At 41.1% G+C, this 17,742-nt stretch overlaps 1 protein-coding gene across 8 annotated transcripts in view; it reads right to left on the bottom strand.

Annotated features, from left to right (window-relative positions):
• Positions 1–17,742, bottom strand: part of DIS3L2 (DIS3 like 3'-5' exoribonuclease 2) — a 361,295-nt gene that overhangs the window by 299,594 nt on the left and 43,959 nt on the right. For 5 of the 8 annotated variants that reach the window (XR_009490563.1, XR_003038041.2, XM_025001739.2 and 2 more), the window contains exons 2-3: positions 10,491–10,634; positions 9,819–9,976 (exon numbers count right to left, since the gene is read on the bottom strand). Coding sequence is in view for 6 of the 8 variants with exons in the window: in XM_025001739.2 (XP_024857507.1) it covers positions 9,819–9,976; positions 10,491–10,542 (210 nt within the window). In the remaining 2 variants the exon portion in view is untranslated. Of the gene's footprint in view, positions 1–9,818; positions 9,977–10,490; positions 10,635–11,961; positions 12,024–17,742 lie in introns of those variants that run through there. The other 3 variants (XM_059874524.1, XM_025001744.2, NM_001192506.1) reach the window with 2 other exon arrangements.

The following is a 17,742-nucleotide window of genomic DNA, read 5'->3' as shown; positions in this document are numbered from 1 at the left end:
TGTAAAGAACAAGGTTACCTGGGGATTAGGCATCACTATACAACGCCCTTTTTTTAATTCTACAGGACCTTCCCACAACTGCTTGTTTCTGTGACAATTTTCAAAGTGATACAGGTTGACTTCCAAGTTGAATAGTGAGTCTCAAGATACTGGATGTATATTTTTTACTCTGGGCCCCTCTGCAGAGCTGAATGAGTCAATAATTCAAATTGGTCCAGAACCAGCTCTTAATGTAAATGGGAATCCTGGCTCCAACAGCCAGGCCACCCAGTCTGCCTTCAACTTCATGTTATTCCAGCACCAAATCAGGGTCTGCTTCTGTTTATGCTCAGAGGTGCAGGTGGGGGCTGTCTTCAATAGCAGTTCAGTATTTTAGGCCCTTGCAGGAAGCTGTAACCCTCCCCACTTACAGCTGCACTGGAAGGCCACTGGAACACATGATGGAGGCAGTTATTTTCCTAAGAGTTAGGCTCAAAGGGAGTCTTGAGAAAGTGTTTTAAATAACATTTCTCCCCTAAAATATTGAAAGACTCAAAGATACACAATTAAAAAATAGGTGAGGGCATAAAATAAAGCAGAAAGTAATTATTTCTTTCACTGGTACACCATGTTTAAATTACAAATTTCCATGTAACAGTTTATACTACTATTAAATCCCACATAGACTACTACAAACCCTCATTCAGCCCTTAATTCAATAATTATTTATTGAATTCTGATTACATGCAAGATCCTCAGACAAACAATGTGGAAGAGAGAATGAGAACCAAGCTCAGTCCTTATTTATAGAGTAAAACATGAAGAAAGCTGCAAGTGAGGGGACAGCTTACTTTTAGTTGGGGATACTAAGCAAGGCTCCAGAGATGGTGTCCGATTTGGTCCTTGATGGAGGAGCAAAATTTGAAGATAAGTCAGAAGAGAAATATAGGCAAGACTGATTAGGAGGGGACTTCTCTGATGGCCCAGTGGTTAAGAATCCCTCCTGCCAAGGCAGGGAACATGGGTTCAATCCCTGGTTCAGGAGGATCCCACATGCCAGGGCCAACTAAGCCCGTGTGCCACAAGTACTGAGCCAGTGCTCTAGAGCCCAAGAGCTGCAACCACTGAGCCTGTGCTGCAACTACTCAAGACTGAGCGCTCTAGAGTCTGTGCTCTGCAGCAAGAGAAGCCACCACCACGCAAAGTCCACGCACAACAACTAGAGAAAGCCTGCACACAGCAACAAAGATCCACTGCGGCCAAAAGTAAATAAATGAAAAAAATTTTTTAATATATGTATTTTTAAAAAGAGTGATTAACAGGACAAACACTTTTCTACCACCATGTTGTATCAGGGTAAGAGAGAGAGGGACTGGGAAGTGAGGCAGGGAAAGCCCCCAGAGGCCTGTCCCTTCTTAAAAATGTCATTACAACTTCACTTTTAGGACAGCTGTTTCTTGTTGGGGGAGGGAGGAAAAAGCTTATTATATTTATCCTATATATTCATCCACTCACTCAACAAATATTTCCTTATTTACTGACAGCTAGCATGCCAGGCACTTTGCTAGGTGATGAGGACACAATGGAAAGAGGGTCTCTACCCTCAGAGCTTACTGTTTAGTGAGGGGAAATAAACACTCCAAATAAATAAAAGTAAACTTGTTGATTTTTTAAAATTCATTTTCTGACCCAAGTTTCTTTTTTTTTTTTTTCCAGTAAATAGTACATGAAGAAGCATAGAGCTAAGAATACCTTCTGCTTTGAAAGTTCCTTTACGTATAGAGCACTCAGAGATGCCATGACTGGGTTCAGGGGAAAGAAACAGGTTTGCTCAGGTCTGTATCTTGGCCTGATTTTGTGTGTGTGTGATTTTTTTTTAATTGAGATATAGTTGATGTGCAACATTGTATAAGTTGCAGGTGTACAAGGTACTGATTTACAATTTTTAAAGGTTATATACTCCATTCACAGTTATTATAAAATACCTCAGCTCTATTTAAAAGAACAAATATTATAAGGACCTAAAAGATTCTATTCTTTGTTTAAAGCATTTGTTTATTTGGTTGTGCTGGGTCTTAGTTGCGCCACGCAGGATCTTTAGTTGTGGCATGTGGGATCCAGTTTCCCAACCAGGGATCGAACGCAGGCCCCTCTGCATTGGGACCTCGAAGTCCTAGTCACTGGACCACCAGGGAAGTCCCAAGATTCTATTCTTGATTGTCTATCCTAAACTTCCTGATACATAAAAGTGTACAAGGAGGGACAGAAGCCTGTTTCGAGAAAAGCATTTGCAATTCGACTGGAGCAGACTTTACGAACTGCACCTCAGGAACACAGCGCCCTGTGAGTGACCACACTAAGAAACAAGAATCTCTAGCAGAGTCCAGAGAGGACCTCAGTCATCCCCACAGCCTGACAGAAGACGCTGTCAGCAAAGCATGTCAAGAAATGGCCTTGTAACTGAAAGAGACGTCTAGCAGACGCCTTGTCTTACTCACTGCCTACGTAAGTCTAGAACTTCCATTTCCACCTTTTTATGACCATTGCCTAATTTGCCCCAAACCCTCACCCCTCATTTCCCCCCAAACCCTCTCCTAGGCCTGGGATGTGTGGCTCCTACATCCTCCATCTCTTTGCTGAAGGCTCTGGTGCCTCCTGGCCTCCATGGAAACCACGGAAACACTTCCCTTCAAGTCCTCTCAGAAGGAGCCGCTTTTCTCTCCTATCCCATACAGCTCAAGGACCAGAGGAGAAAAACTTTCCCCCCTTGCTTCCCCACTGCAACTTTAAAAGTATCCTTTTTTTGCCCAGTCTCTCTCAAGATCCCCAGAATCCTTAGCAGTTCATCCATTGGCTCCTGCTCCAGCACCTTGGTGCTGTCATCTTCAGATCTTCTGGTCAGATCCCTGATTTACTAATGCTCTGCCTCTTAGCTCACTCTCTTCCCCTCACTATGTTTATTTCCTTCCTCAGCTACCGAGTTGCCATGGCTTGTCATTATCTATCACCCCTGCAAACCCTGAGCCAAGGGTCCTTCTCCTCTTATAGTCAGCTAATGAAACATCACTCTCAGTTGACTCCAACTACCTGCCTGAGTCTCCATGCCTACACCCAAGGAGCTGAACATTACTGTAGAAAAATACCATATAGCTGGGCTAATGAGTCTAACTTGGCAATAACAAACATGTTTTATTTGGCTTACAGGATGTTTGAAAATGCTTAAAACTGAGGAATTTCACACATAAATATGTATTTCCAGATTTTCATGAAAAATCAGCCACATGGCAGCAACCACCTGAGTAGAATAACAGATGCTTCTCTTACAGCAATGAAAACAATCGCAAATAACACTTATACTGGCTTATTACATGTCACACTGTTTTAAGGGCTTTATGTCTAACAACTAATTTAACCCTCAAAACAACCCTATGAGGTAGGTACCATTACCCTCTTTTTATAAAATGAGAAAATGGGGGCACTGAGACGTGCCTCAGAAAACTAAGATCCTGGCATCCGGTCCCATCACTTCATGGCAAATAGATGGGGAAACGACTGAAACAGTGAGAGACTTTATTTTTGGGGGGCGGGGGGGCGGGCTCCAAAATCACTGCAGATGGTGAGTGCAGCCATGAAATTAAAAGGTGTTTACTCCTTGGAAGAAAAGCTATGACCAACCTAGACAGCATATTCAAAAGCAGAGACATTACTTTGCCAACAAAGGTCCATCTAGTCAAAGCTATGGTTTTTTCCTGTAGTCCTGTATGGATGTGAGAGTTGGGCCATAAAGATAGGTGAGCACTGAAGAATTGATGCTTTTGAACTGTCGTGTTGGAGAAGACTCTTGAGAGCCCCTTGGACAGCAAGATCAAACCAGTCAATCCTAATGGAAATCAACTCTGAATATACATTGGAAGGACTGATGCTGAAGCTCCAATACTTTGGCCACCTGATATTAAGAACTGACTCATTGGAAAAGACCCTGATGCTGGAAAAGATGGAAGGCAGGAGGAGAAGGAGACAGAGGATGAGATGGTCGGATGGCATCACCGACTCGATGGACATGAGTTTGAGCAAGCTCTGGGAGCTGGTGAAGAACAGGGAAGCCTGGCGTGCTGCAATTCATGGAGTCGCAAAGAGTGGGACATGACTGAGTGACTGAACTGAACTGAGAGGTGCCCGCTTGCACACCACATTCAAGCCCAAGCAGTCTGGTTCTAGAGTCCTTGGTCTTAACTACTGCAGACTTCCTCTTCCATTTGCCACAGCCACCACCAGACCCCTCTTCACTCGTTTGTGCCATCTGTCCCCTTCTCCCAAAAAACCAGTACCACATTCCAACCCTCAGTCTACCCTATTTTGGTGAATGGCATCATCATCCATCCAGCGGCTCAACTCAAACACTGCGGAGTCATCCATTATGACTCCTTTGCCTCACCCTCCACAATTCACCCATCAGCAGGTCATGCCAGCACTAGCTCCACGTCCACCCACTTCTCTCCAACTTCACTGCCACCACCCATGTTCACATCGCCATATTTTCTTGCTTGGTGTAGAGTGATAGCCTTTTACGTGATCTCCCAGCTTCTACTCTATTCATCTCACAATTGCCAGAGAGTTGTTTTAAAAGCATAAAATAGACCATGTCCTTCCCCTGCTTATTACTCTTCCATGACTCCCCATCAGTTCTTTAAACAAAATCCAACCCTCCAACACAGCCTAGAGAACCTACATGGACTGGCAGCCACCTAACTCTCCCATTCATTCCCAACATAATCCCCTTTGCTCAGTATATTCAACAGGCCTTCTTCTAAGTCCTCAAAAATACTAGGCCTTTTTCCACTTGCCATACTTTAAAAAAAAAAAAAAGAATAAAGGCATTTATTGATTTATGTGTTTATAAAATCCAAGATTATGTGGCTTCAAGTGAGGATAAAATGACAGCTCAAGATTAGGTTTGTTTCTACTTTCTAATCTGTTCCCTTGTATAGGTTCATTTTTTTAATTTAATGTATATATTTTACTGGTGTATAGTTGACTTACAATGTTTCAAGTACACAGCAAGGTGATTCAGTTATACATCTGCACATATATTATTTTTGAAATTATTTTCCTTTATAGGTTATTACAAGATATTGACTATCATTCCCTATGCTATACAGTAAACCTTTATTGCTCATTGCATATCTTTTTGTTTTAATTAGAAATCTAGCATTCTATTCATACTAAGTCAAACAAACAGAATAGAAATGTCATAATTTTTTGTTAGGCAAAAACTGATTAAGTTTTCTAAAATATATATAGTATACATATTATTTATATGTACATGCTATACAAAAGCTTTTGTATTAAACCTGATAAAGTCTTGAGAAAGAAGATCAAAAAAAAAAAATGAAGAGACAGAGAAATTGGAAAACGTAAACTAAATGAAATAGGAGCACTGAATATGAAATAGAAAAAGTGAAACAAACTGATAAAAGTAAAAGATCATCATATAGTCCAGCTGTTTTTAACATGGCTGCTCATAGAAACATATCTGGAGCTCTAGTGAAAACAAAGCAATACCTGCACATTTGTATTTTTCAAAAACTTCCAAGATAATTCTGATATGCATCTGGATTTTTAAAAATGATTACAGGTTTTTCCATTAAATGGCAGTTTCTGTGATACAGAGTTCTATTATTTTTTCTGTTGACCAATCATGATACAATGGTATTAAGTGAGTAATAGTTACATAATCACAATAGTAAAAGATGTTTATCAGTTTTCACAATCACCACTTGCCATTCTTCTACTAACTTATATCACTGCCTATAATGTTCTTTTCCTAGTTCTCCAAATGTCTGGTTCAATCTCACCCTTCAGATCTCAACTCAAGTCACTTCCTCAAAGAGGCCTAACCTCCCTATGTAGAGTAGCACCCCATAGTTATTCTCTCTCATTATTCTTGCTTTCTAATAAGCACACAACACAGACTGTAATTTTCTCTTTATTTCTTCAGTTGTTTTTGCCTGTCTCCCCCAGTGAATTGCCTATTTTGCTCACTGGTATATGCTTGGCACTTAGCAGGTGGTCAAGAAACACTTGTTAAAGCTTATTAATTCATGTCTGCAGAGTTGAAGTTCTCCCACCACACCAGTATTAATGTCATGCATATCATCTGTTCCTTCTAAATGACTGGGCAGTCCACTATAACCCACTAATCACTGCAGATGGTGAGTGCAGCCATGAAATTTAAAGACGCTTACTCCTTGGAAGAAAAGTTATGACCAACCTAGATAGCATATTCAAAAGCAGAGACATTACTTTGCCAACTAAAGGTCCATCTAGTCAAGGCTATGGTTTTTCCTGTGGTCATGTATGGGTGTGAGAGTTGGACTGTGAAGAAGGCTAAGCGCTGAAGAATTGATGTTTTTGAACTGCGGTGTTGGAGAAGACTCTTGAAGAGTCCCTTGGACTGCAAGGAGATCCAACCAGTCCATTCTGAAAGAGATCAGCCCTGGGATTTCTTTGGAAGGAATGATGCTAAAGCTGAAACTCCAGTACTTTGGCCACCTCATGCAAAGAGCTGACTCATCGGAAAAGACTCTGATGCTGGGAGGGATTGGGGGCAGGAGGAGAAGGGGACGACAGAGGATGAGATGGCTGCATGGCATCACTGACTCGATGGACGTGAGTCTGAGTGAACTCCGGGAGTTGGTGATGGACCAGGAGGCCTGGCGTGCTGCGATTCATGGGGTCTCAATCAGACACGAATGAGCAAGTGAACTGAACTGAACTGATTCTTCTCTTTAACTCACATCTAAATGTTCTCTAGCTGATTTTCCCTCTTAATAAATGGTGAATGTCCTAGAGACAGGACATCCTGTCCTGTCTTCCTGGACAAGGATTTCTTTCAGGGTCTAATAACAACTTTACACCAACATTTTAGCCTAGGAGAAACTTGACTTCATGCCTCAGGCAGCTCTGGGGGCTCAGCCTGAACCATCTTTTGCCAAAGAACCACCTAGGAATATGAAACAAACCAATTTTACCATCTTTATACCCATGTCACTTTGGTCATCACCCAAAACCGGAACTCCTTCCAGGCTGCTCTATCCCAGACTCTCATTTTCCCCAATACCTCACATAATAACTTCCCAATACTGTACCTATGGAGAGAAAAAGGACATATGTTCTTCAACACGAAAACTCATTTTCCAAAAAAAAATTTCAAAACTACATGGACATGACCATCTGTTGTTGCCGGTCAGTTCAAACACAGGAAAGAGATTTCTTTGGTCACTGTGGACTTCTCTTCACCACACATGACAAAACAATGAACGCACTGAAAATAAAATAATTATTCTACTCTATTAAAAAATATCTGTCTTTCAATAAAATTTTCTTTAGATGGGGAAAAGACAAAGGATGTCACGATATACTTAAGCCTGCATACAAAAGTTAACAAACACTTACATCTAATTAAGATGTAGCATTAAGATTTGAAGGCCACAGCATTCAAGTATCTTTCCTTGACTAGCTTTTTACCTTACCCATCAGGGCCTGCACAGATGGACTGTTTCTCTGCCTATGAAACCCTTATTTACAGTGTTGTATATTTTACAAGGTGACCTCATATCTGGAACCCATTCCTTTCCCATCTGCAGAGAACAACTGCTCTCATCTGTGGAGGGGATACTCTGGCTGCAGAGTCCCATGATGTCACAGGCCAGGAGGAATCACTTACAAACTCCTGGGAACCAGAGTTGTTATATTGATCAGCTTTTTGTTTTAATATTAGCAAAGAGTTGTTTCAAAAGCAAAAATTAATATGAGGGAGCAAAAATAATACCATTGCAGAATATTTCCCTCAGCCTATCTCTATGGATTTTATAAATGATTTTTCCTCCAAGTCATAACAACTGAGGGTCTGCTCACTCTTCTTCCAAGACTATACCTTGATCCTTTATTCAGTCAGTAAATAAATATTCATTTGATATAAATGTATTAAGCATCGATCAAATGCCAGTCATTGGGCCTATCTGTGGGAATAAGACATGACCCTGACCACAGGGAAGTGAACAATCTGTTTGAGGAAACTCAAATGCCAAGAAATGATAATAAGTTTAGAATAAAGGGTAAACAAAAAGGTTGGCTTCAGGAAAAGTGGTAATGACCAATTCTGGTTGGAGACTTAAGTAAAGCTTCACAGAGGAGGTAACATTTAGGTAAGGTCAAGCATGATTATATCAAGATAGTGGGAGAGAGCATTCCCAGCATCAGGAACAGCGTGTACAGAGAGTCACAGGGCAATCAAAGAGCAGAGTTTTTATTGGGGACGTTTCGAAGATCAGAGTGAATGGAGCAGAGCGTACCTGGAAGAGAAGGGCAGGAGATAAGACTTGGAAAAGCACAACAGGTCCTCATACATGGAACAAGACGAGGGCCAAGACACTTGCAGAGGAATGGAGTGCAGTGTGTGTGCTGAACGATAAACAGCAAATAAATGGATTAATGAATGAACAAATGTCCAGCTAAAGCTTTAACTTTCCTGAGAGGCTTTATCAAAGAAACCAAGGGATGCTTAAAAAAAAAACAAAAAAAAACCAATGGTACCTCTGAAATCATAAAAAGCAGCTAATTTGTTAAAAATAATTTTTCATTCAAAGTCTATATTAAGCGTATGTACTGGACCACAGGTAAATACAAAAGGTGATAAAAAAGGAAAAGAAAATAAGAGGATCTGTTAATTGGCTGGATCTCCAGCCCCAAATACAAATAGAGAAGCCGGACACTCAGAATGAGAGAAATGGAACACAGTCAACATCTTCAAGTGAGCCAAGTAACACATGGCAATGTTTGTATACTAACCTAAGAATTTTATAAAACAGACTCAATTCAAAGGATATGTGGCCTCGCCTGCCTGTTCATCTCATTACCGACTACCTGCCTCAGATTTCACACTTAAAAAGACCTGAGCTGTCCCGCTCCATACTGTTTCACAGTTCCCGTCTTCATTAGAGTCACGCCCTCTCCTTATCTCCCTTCCACACACATGTCACTCATTTAATACAGTCATCCTTCACTATTCACCGCAGGGGTCACCTGCTACAGCTTCCCAGTTTCCCCAAACATTCTCCCATACACCCTGGTCATACTGTTATCTGAGCACTTACCCTTTATCTTCAAATCATCTGTCCACAAAAATGTCTGCTCCACGACGGGGCCACAGGCTCAATGTACAGAAAGGCAGCCTCACCCACCTTCATCTTGGAAGCACCTATGCGGTGTGCTCCTATACAACGGCTCCTGGCTCACAGTGCATACCCCAGCGTTTGCCGAGCCAAACTGCTGAACTAGCTTGTAAAAATATTTAGCAAACTATAAAGCTCTCAACAAATACTGTCTGCTGCTGTTAACTGTTTCCTCTTCGACCTTATTCCCTGCAGTCAGCGTCCATGTGCTCCAGGCAAACTGACCTACAATGTGTCTTACAGCCACACCCTATATCCCACTCTCTCTCAGGAGCTCACGCTGGTCCCCAAGAGAAGCGCCTTCTCTTCACTTAACTGCACCAGTCCACGGCCTGGTTCTAATATACCCCTTCCAATAAAGCACTCCTAGACAACCCTTACGGAAGTCATGGCTCCCTCCTCTCAAATCTCAGAGCACTCTGTGATGGCCTTGTGACACTTCTCACCTCTAGTTACTCTGGAGGTCCAAGAAGTGGAAAGCCCTGAGCCTGTGATGGCATCATTTCTTTCATGCACACAGCACAGAAAAATAAACAGTTTCATGAATAATTGATTACTTCTGATTCCATATATTCAAGGAATAGCCTTCTAGTATATTTTAAGCACCTGGATAAGTGTTCCTCTCTTCAGGCCTTCTGAAACATCCTCCTTGGACATGTAGGTTTCAAATATGCTCTTTTTCTTCCCTCGTGTGGTCTTGCTCTTTGACTTTTTGTCACCTGGCGAAGCACCAACACCATGTGGGCCAACCAAAGAGGACACACCTAGAAACATGAGGCAGCAATCAACTTTTTCTTCAAACATCTCTGTATTTTTAAAACTGGGGATATTTTACCTTTAAAAAAAAAAATTAAAGACCAAAAAAAGAATAAAATCCCCTGATAATGATTTAAAATAGTCATAAAAAGGAAAACTGAGTAAGAAAACATGAATAAAATGTACACAGATGAGACCTGAATTTTAAATCAGCACCACAATATACATGGAACAGAAAACAAGTAATGGGTTCAGTATGCTTTGCTGTTTATAGACACAAACTTTCAAAAATAGGAATTACTAAAAGATCATCACTTTTCTAGAGGAAATCAAACAGCTGTACTCAATATAACAATATATGAAGACAAGAAACCACACAATTCTAAAGTAAATAACCTACAGGAGAATATTTAAGAGATCACCAAAAAATTATAGTCCCTCTTTAGTCCTAAGACCTGCCCTGTGCCTCCATTCCAGTTTTATTTCCAGTTGCTAGAGTAGACTCCATTTTCCGTGTGCTACCTCTGGGGGTCCCCAGGGGCCGGAGGTTCACCCGGTAGTCAGGATGGCTCATTACTGGTTCCAAGGTCACCTCTTCTCTCCAGATCCCGCAGGGCCTCCACTGCTCTGAATTCTTCCCGCCTTGAGCAGCTCAAGTGTCACTAGCTGAAACCAAAAAGAGACAGGTGACTGAGAAACAGTTAACCTGAAGCCTCCTCTGTGCTCTAGGAAATGTAGGACTTGGATGGCAAAGGCAACATGGTATCCCCCCCCTGGATCCCGGTGTCAGTTTCTGGTCGGCAGTTAGTCAAGCACACCATCTGTCCTGAGCTGTTTTTCAAAGCGTTCAACCTCATGGGTATCACAGCCTGCTTGTTTGGACCACTTCTACTAAAAACCTCCACAAATAGGGTAATGGGGTGAAAATTAAGGAATTCTGAGGTCCTGTTCAGCTAGTAAAATGCACAAGAGCAGGAGGGAATATGGTTTTGAAGATGGTATAAAGATCTAGAATCTAAAGGCTATCATGAAATAAGTACTAAACTAGGGCTCAAGAGATGCAGTATTTACTAAATTTAACATTAGACAAACGATGTTCTTCTGTGAAATCAAATAAATCAATTTCTTAGAGTTCAGCAACATAACCTAACTTACTGCCACAACCAGATGTCCAAAACTATGCATGGATGATTCACTAGCTTTCAAAAAAAAAAATGAAATATTGTAGTTAGACATCTACTTCCCTTCTCTTACCTGCCATCACTTCAAACCAGTCCTCTGATTAGAAGCTCAGGTGGCTACTCCTAAGGAATACAAGCAGCTGCCTGGCTCAGCAGACTGGAATGTGGGGCCCTGCAGCCAGCACCCCCAACCCCAGCCTTCCACCTGGATACTGAACATGTCATCACGACATCGTCTACTCTCTGCTGGCCACCGGCCCAGGCTTCAAGCCTATACTTGCAAATTTCCAAAATCCGGGTGGGCAGCCTGCTTACCAATAAAATGGATCAAGATGTCATTCTGAACACTAGCTTCCATTTCTGCTAAATTTCCCACACATATCCTTCACCAAAATGATGTCATTCTTCTTTAAGTCGAAATCAATACTAACTCAGGAAACAAGCAACAGAGACCAAGAGTAACAAACCACTCAGTGTACATGTACCACTCAGATACATGAAGAGAATCAGAGATAAAGTCCAAAAGGTTTCAAGAAGGGAGAGAAACAGATGGTCTGAGACAAGCACCAAGGCAGAGGGAATGGCACCTTCCAGAGTCCAGGCTGTCCCATTGGCTTTATTCAGAAATGTGCTCACCCACTCCTTCATTCAACAACTGTTTCCACAAGGCACTATGCTAGGCACAAGGAGGGATACAAAAGTTAAGGAGACTTAAAAATCATATTAAAATAACAAGTAATACAGGTGGGGAGTGATAAGCACTTTATTTTCTTAAAGTATGGGTATATGTATGTATGATGGAAGAAGAGTACCTCCAGGTCCAGAAATCCGAGAGAGCTCCAGGAAAGATTTTAAGAGCTGAGAATGTGAGAAATGCATGCTGCTGCAAAAGCGGGGGGGAAATACGGACACGCAAACAGAAAAACACAGGGAGCTTCTTGCAACGTTAATTCCATTTGGACAGAGTCCAGCCTATATGAAGGGAGGCAGTGGCAAGGAAAACAAAACAAGGTGGAAGGTCTAGAAAACCAGCCCCATTTTCAAAGGCAGTAGGGAAGTTTCTGAAGCGTGAATGAACGGAAGAGAAGAACAACAGATCAAAGTTGTGTTTCAAGAAAGATTAACCTGGCAGAGCAATGAGAGTCATCTGGAGTCCAGAGAGACTGGCTGCAGCTGCACCTTAGGAAAGAACCAGAACAGACTGGTAAGAGGACAGGAAGGCCTGAACTAGAGCTGCAGCTGTAGACATGGAAACAAAGAGACTGTGAACATGGTCTTACACAGGCCAGCCTAGCACCACTTGGCAACTAGGCGTATCTGAAAGAGAGCAAGGAGGTGGCAGTTGGGTGAGATTTCAAGTAAGGAGACTGGGAGATATAAACGACGTGAAGTATTACATCCCTCTATGTGGCACTACATACCTCTACTTACACTCTACACATGGAACTACACACTTCTACCTCAAAAACTTGAAAACTGGAGCATCACTTAGAGAGATAAATTAGCCTGCCATTTGCACAAAGACGGTATGCCAAAGTTTTCTAGAATGGAAGAGACTGCCCCAAAAGGGTAAGCTGATACAGAAGAGGGCCTAGGACAAAATCTGGGTTAGGGCAACTCTTAGGAAATGCAAAGAGGAAGAAGAAGTAGAAAACATAGTAAAAGCTATGTAAAAGAAGCTAGTAAAGATATAGTGGGGAAAAACCAGTATAGTCTGACGATAAGAAAACAAGAGAAAAATAACTTTCAAAGGAAGACAGGTTCATGACCAGGGTTTGCACCAGGGTACGAAAACAAATGGTAGCCTTAGGGTGGGGCGAGGGGTTGGAGCAAGCTGCAAGCAGAAGAAAGACAATTCAAAAACAAGAGATAGAATTGAAAATGGGGTACTTCCTATCAAGTCTAGATGTAGGCAAGAGGTCAAAATTCAAGGGAGGTACTGCCAGTCCAGTGAGATGGAGGTACAGAGATCTCAACTCAAAAGTCCACAGGCAAGCTGCCTTTGTAACTTTTTTCCACAGCAAATATCTCAGTTGGTGTGATATGCACCTAACTTTTCTCTCTAGCTCAGGAAGATATGAAATGTTTGGTTGGGTTCATTACTGTAAACCCCACTGGCTCCCATAGTATCCAGGACAGAACAGGTGCCCAATAATCATTCCTTAAATGACTGGACGAGTTTTGTTTTCATGAACAAGCAGTGAGAACACCAAGCAAAACAGGGTCATTCAGGGAAACCATGCTAAAAACAAGTCAGCAAAGAATGGGAAAAACCAGGAAAGCCCATTGGCAAGAATAAGCCAGACCGGCTGAGCAGAGCAGAGAGTCAAAGTCTGCTTTTGGGTTTCAAAGTACTGAAAGCAGATGGAAAGATTCCGAAAATATAAGACACTGAGCAGCAGGTGGACAAACAAGCACTCTTCCCTTCCCAGTGATATGACCGTGAAGCCCATTACCCCTGCAGAAGACCTGCATGCTCCTATCCTGAAAGCACAAGCACACTGCAAGCACAGGTTACTCTCTGATCCTTACCAGCTTCCAGAACACATGCCACCGATACACCGCCCAACCGCCCACCAGCTCCTAGAGAGGGTGTTTTGCCATGGAAATAGCTACACATTCTGAAAAGTTGGGCTGGGATGAGGATGAACACGCAGTACTGGGCAAGAGTGCTACGTGGTACAAAAAAGTAGGAATGAGGAAGCAAAAGCACTAGACTTGAGAAAGTGAAAATGAAGAAAGCATTTGGGTGAAAGAAGTGATGGCTTGAGACCCAATGTTCAGTACAGAGTAAGTGCTCAAAATTTTGAATAAATGAAGACTATCTGGGACAAAAACCAGGTTAAAATGAATATATACTAGAGAGAAATGTGAGTAGCAGGACCAGGACTAGGGAGAGGCAAGCAAGGTATGTAGGATACAATATTCATAAAGGCAAAGTCACACAAGTGCCAACTCCATGCTTGCAGGACTCCGAGAGGAAGTGCCTCCTGAAGTGTTTGTGCCCAGAGTATCGCACCTGCCTTAGCCCTGCGTCTCCATCAGCCTTATGAGTAGCAAGAACAGAAGAAAGTTATGAATCTGGGTAGTGAAGGAAAGAAACTCAAGGAGATAAAGTCATGAGAGGTTTAAAGAAAGAAAGGTTGAGCCTATTCAGAAGCTAAGATGGAGCCAATGGAAAGCGAGAGATCATAAAAACACATGAAGAGGATATAATTCAAGGAATAAAGAAAAAAAGAGATAGGATTATAATAAGCATCACATTTAAAAATAGAAAATTAACATTACAAATAATTAGGAAACACATAAAATAATTAAGGCCTTCCCTGGTAGCTTAGCTGGTAAAGAATCCGCCTGCAATGCAGGAGACCCCAGTTCAATTTCTGGGTCAGGAAGATCCAATGGAGAAGGGATAGGCTACCCACTCCAGTATTCTTGGGCTTCCCTGGTGGCTCAGCTGGTAAAGAATCTGCCTGCAAGGCGGGAGACCTGGGTTTGATCCCCGGGTTGGGAAGATCCCCTGGAGAAGGGAAAGGCTGCCCACTCTAGTATTCTGCCCTGGAGAATTCCGTAGACTATATAGTCCATGTGACCCGCAACGAGTCGGGACACAGCTGAGAGACTTTCACTTTCACTAAAATAGTTAAGTAATGCTAAAACACTACTTAATATTATTTTTTATAAATAGCCAGTAAATCCCTACTTCATAACATATTCTGAACTAAGATTTAAATAAAATATAAATGTTTAAAAATGAGTCAGAGAAACACAGAGAAGGCAGGGAGAAGAATCTCCCAGGATGGCTGAATGAAGAGTCTGACAAATATTATATACCCCCAACAATAAATATGGACAAAATCATCAAAACCAACCATTTTAAGGGTCTAGATGCTACCAAAGGCTACAACAAATTGAGAAGTGTTTATTCAAGAAAATCTACTGAATCTCAGTAACAACAGTGAGAATGTGTGGTGGTTTAGGCTGGAGCTCCCACCATCCTACACCTACTCCCAGTTCCTTGACGTGGAAGTCCTACTAAGGCAGCAAGCCCACAGCCATAGGAACTAAATTTGTTTAGAGCAGAACAAGAAGAATTCCATGTCCATGGGCATTTTCAAAATCAATAGTGATTCAAGGTGCAAAAAAACAGGGAAGGCCAATATCACAGCTAGTCTGAGATTGCAATACTAGTTAGGGCAAGTACCAGACCAATAGACTAACCAAAAATTTAACAGGGAGAATCAGGCAACAAGACAACCAATGGGTGCCTTGTTAAGAATCTACTTTTTCCTCCTATGTGCAGGAAAGACTGTAAACATGCAGGAGACAAATGAGTGGGCCCTAGAGCGCTCATCCCTGGATGAATGTGAGCCTTGCAAATACAGAAAGCAAAAGCCAGGGCACAGCCATATAATGCCTCAATTTTGAATACATTTCCCAAGTCTGGTCAGGACCACTGACACAGGATGGGGGCCTTATTGTTGCAAGGAGTTAAAACATAACTTCTAACTAATCATAAGCTGACTGCTAAGACATGCTGACTCCGAGGCAACTACCAGACAGTCATGCTTAAAAAAAACAAGAAAGAAAGAACTGAACAGACACATGCGTGGCTACGTACTACAGGAGAAAACAGACTCTATAGAATTAGTCCATGCAAGCCACTAAACAAAAGAGCATCCACCTTCAACTCTGAAGGAAAAGGAATCAGAATGAAGAATATATTATCAAAAATGTCCAGATTTCAACAAAAAATTATAAGATATGCAAAAAAGAAAAAAAAAAAAAAACCAGGAAAGTGTGATCCACACACTGGGGCAGGGGATAGTTTCAATAAAAATTATCTCTAAGTGAGTCTAGATTTTTAGATTCAGTCAACAAAGACTTCAAAGCAGCTATTATAAATATGCTCAAAGAACTAAAAGAAGCTGTCTTTAAAGGAAAGCATGATGACAATGATTCATCAAACAAAAATATCCATAAAGACATACAAATTATTTTTTAAAAAGAACTAAATGTAAATTGCAAGTTGAAAGACAGAATAACTGAAATGAAAATTTCACTTGAAGAGCTCAAGAGCAGATTTGAGCTAACAGAAGAAATAATAGGTAGACATGGAAAAACAGATCAATCAAGATTAGCCAATCTGAAGAAAAAAACAAAAATGAAAGAAAATTAACTCAAATTCAGGATTTGTAATAAAGAATATGGCTCCATTTTTTTCATGTATGACCACTAACTCATCTTAAGCCTCATCTCCCCCTTCCCCTTTGACCCATCCTGGACAGGTTGGTAAGAAAATCCATTGATCCTCACCTTTTTTGGCACAAGGGGGAAATTCAAATTTCAAAATGCCCAGCCTGCACATGGGACCTTTGAATCTCCAGTCCCCTAACCACTATAAAGGCGTATCTCACTCCTTCCACCTGGCTCAAGCCAGGCCAGACATGCTTATACCTGACCTGCTTTGCCCAGGAGTCTCCTGGGTAAGTAGTACATTTTCTCTCAAACTTTCTTGATGTATGGAGTGCAATCAATACAGGCACCCTACTAATTGGGAAGGGGTCCGTTCCACCTCCATAGGTTGACCACAAAACAGGAATGAAAGAAGGGACAGGTCTACTAACTTTATAGAAATGAAAACAATTATAAGGGACTCAATGAGCAAATTTATGCCAACTAGACAACTTAGGTGAAATGCATATATTCCTAGAAAAACACAAATTACTGAAGCCGACTTAAGAAACAGAAATTTTAAATAGACATGTAAAAAATAAAGAAATTAAACTGGTGATTTTAAATCTTTCAATTAAAAAAGCCCAGGAACCTTCACAGTGAAAAAAAACATAATACCAATCCTTTTCCAATTCTTCTAAAAAATAGGGGAAATATTTCCCCAATTAATTTTATGGAGACAGTATTCCCCGATACTATAAGCAGACAAAGACATCCCAAAAATTTAACTTTAAATAGTTTCAATTTTTAAATTTCTTTTTAGATCAGTTTTGTTAATTTGCATTTTTTAGGCATTTGTCAATTTCACTTAAAGGTTCCTTTTTCCTTCGGGGTGGGGGGGGGGTGGGGGGGGGTGGGGGTGGTGATGGATGTTAAAATATCCTCATGATCTTTTTAATACCAATAGCAGTCTGCTATCCTTCCTGAAATGATGGAAATTTTCATTATTTGTGCTGCCCAATACAATAGCCTCTAGCCACATACATCTTCCGAGCATTTTAAAGAGTGGCTAGTACAACTGAAAAACTAAATTCTGAATTATCTGTATTTCATCTTTATTTTTATAGGACATTATTGCAGGTTTTAAAATTCCAGATTGTCAGCCATTCCATTGCATTCTGGCTTCCACTGTGTCTGTTGAAAAGTTAGCCATTAGTCTACTTGTTGGTTCTTTGAAAATATACTCTATTCCTTCTCCCCATCTCTGGTGCCTTTTGAATTTTTTTTTTTTTGTCTTTGGTTATCTATAGGTTTACTACGATAAACCAAGGTATGAACTTACTTTTATTCTGCTTGGTGTTAGTAAGGTTTTGAGAATCTACTGCTTGATAAGTTTCAACAGTTATGCAGGGTTGGCT

This window comes from Bos taurus, chromosome 2 (assembly GCF_002263795.3).
Source record: "Bos taurus isolate L1 Dominette 01449 registration number 42190680 breed Hereford chromosome 2, ARS-UCD2.0, whole genome shotgun sequence".
NCBI lineage: Eukaryota > Metazoa > Chordata > Mammalia > Artiodactyla > Bovidae > Bos > Bos taurus.
This window is presented reverse-complemented; position numbering and strand designations above follow the sequence as displayed.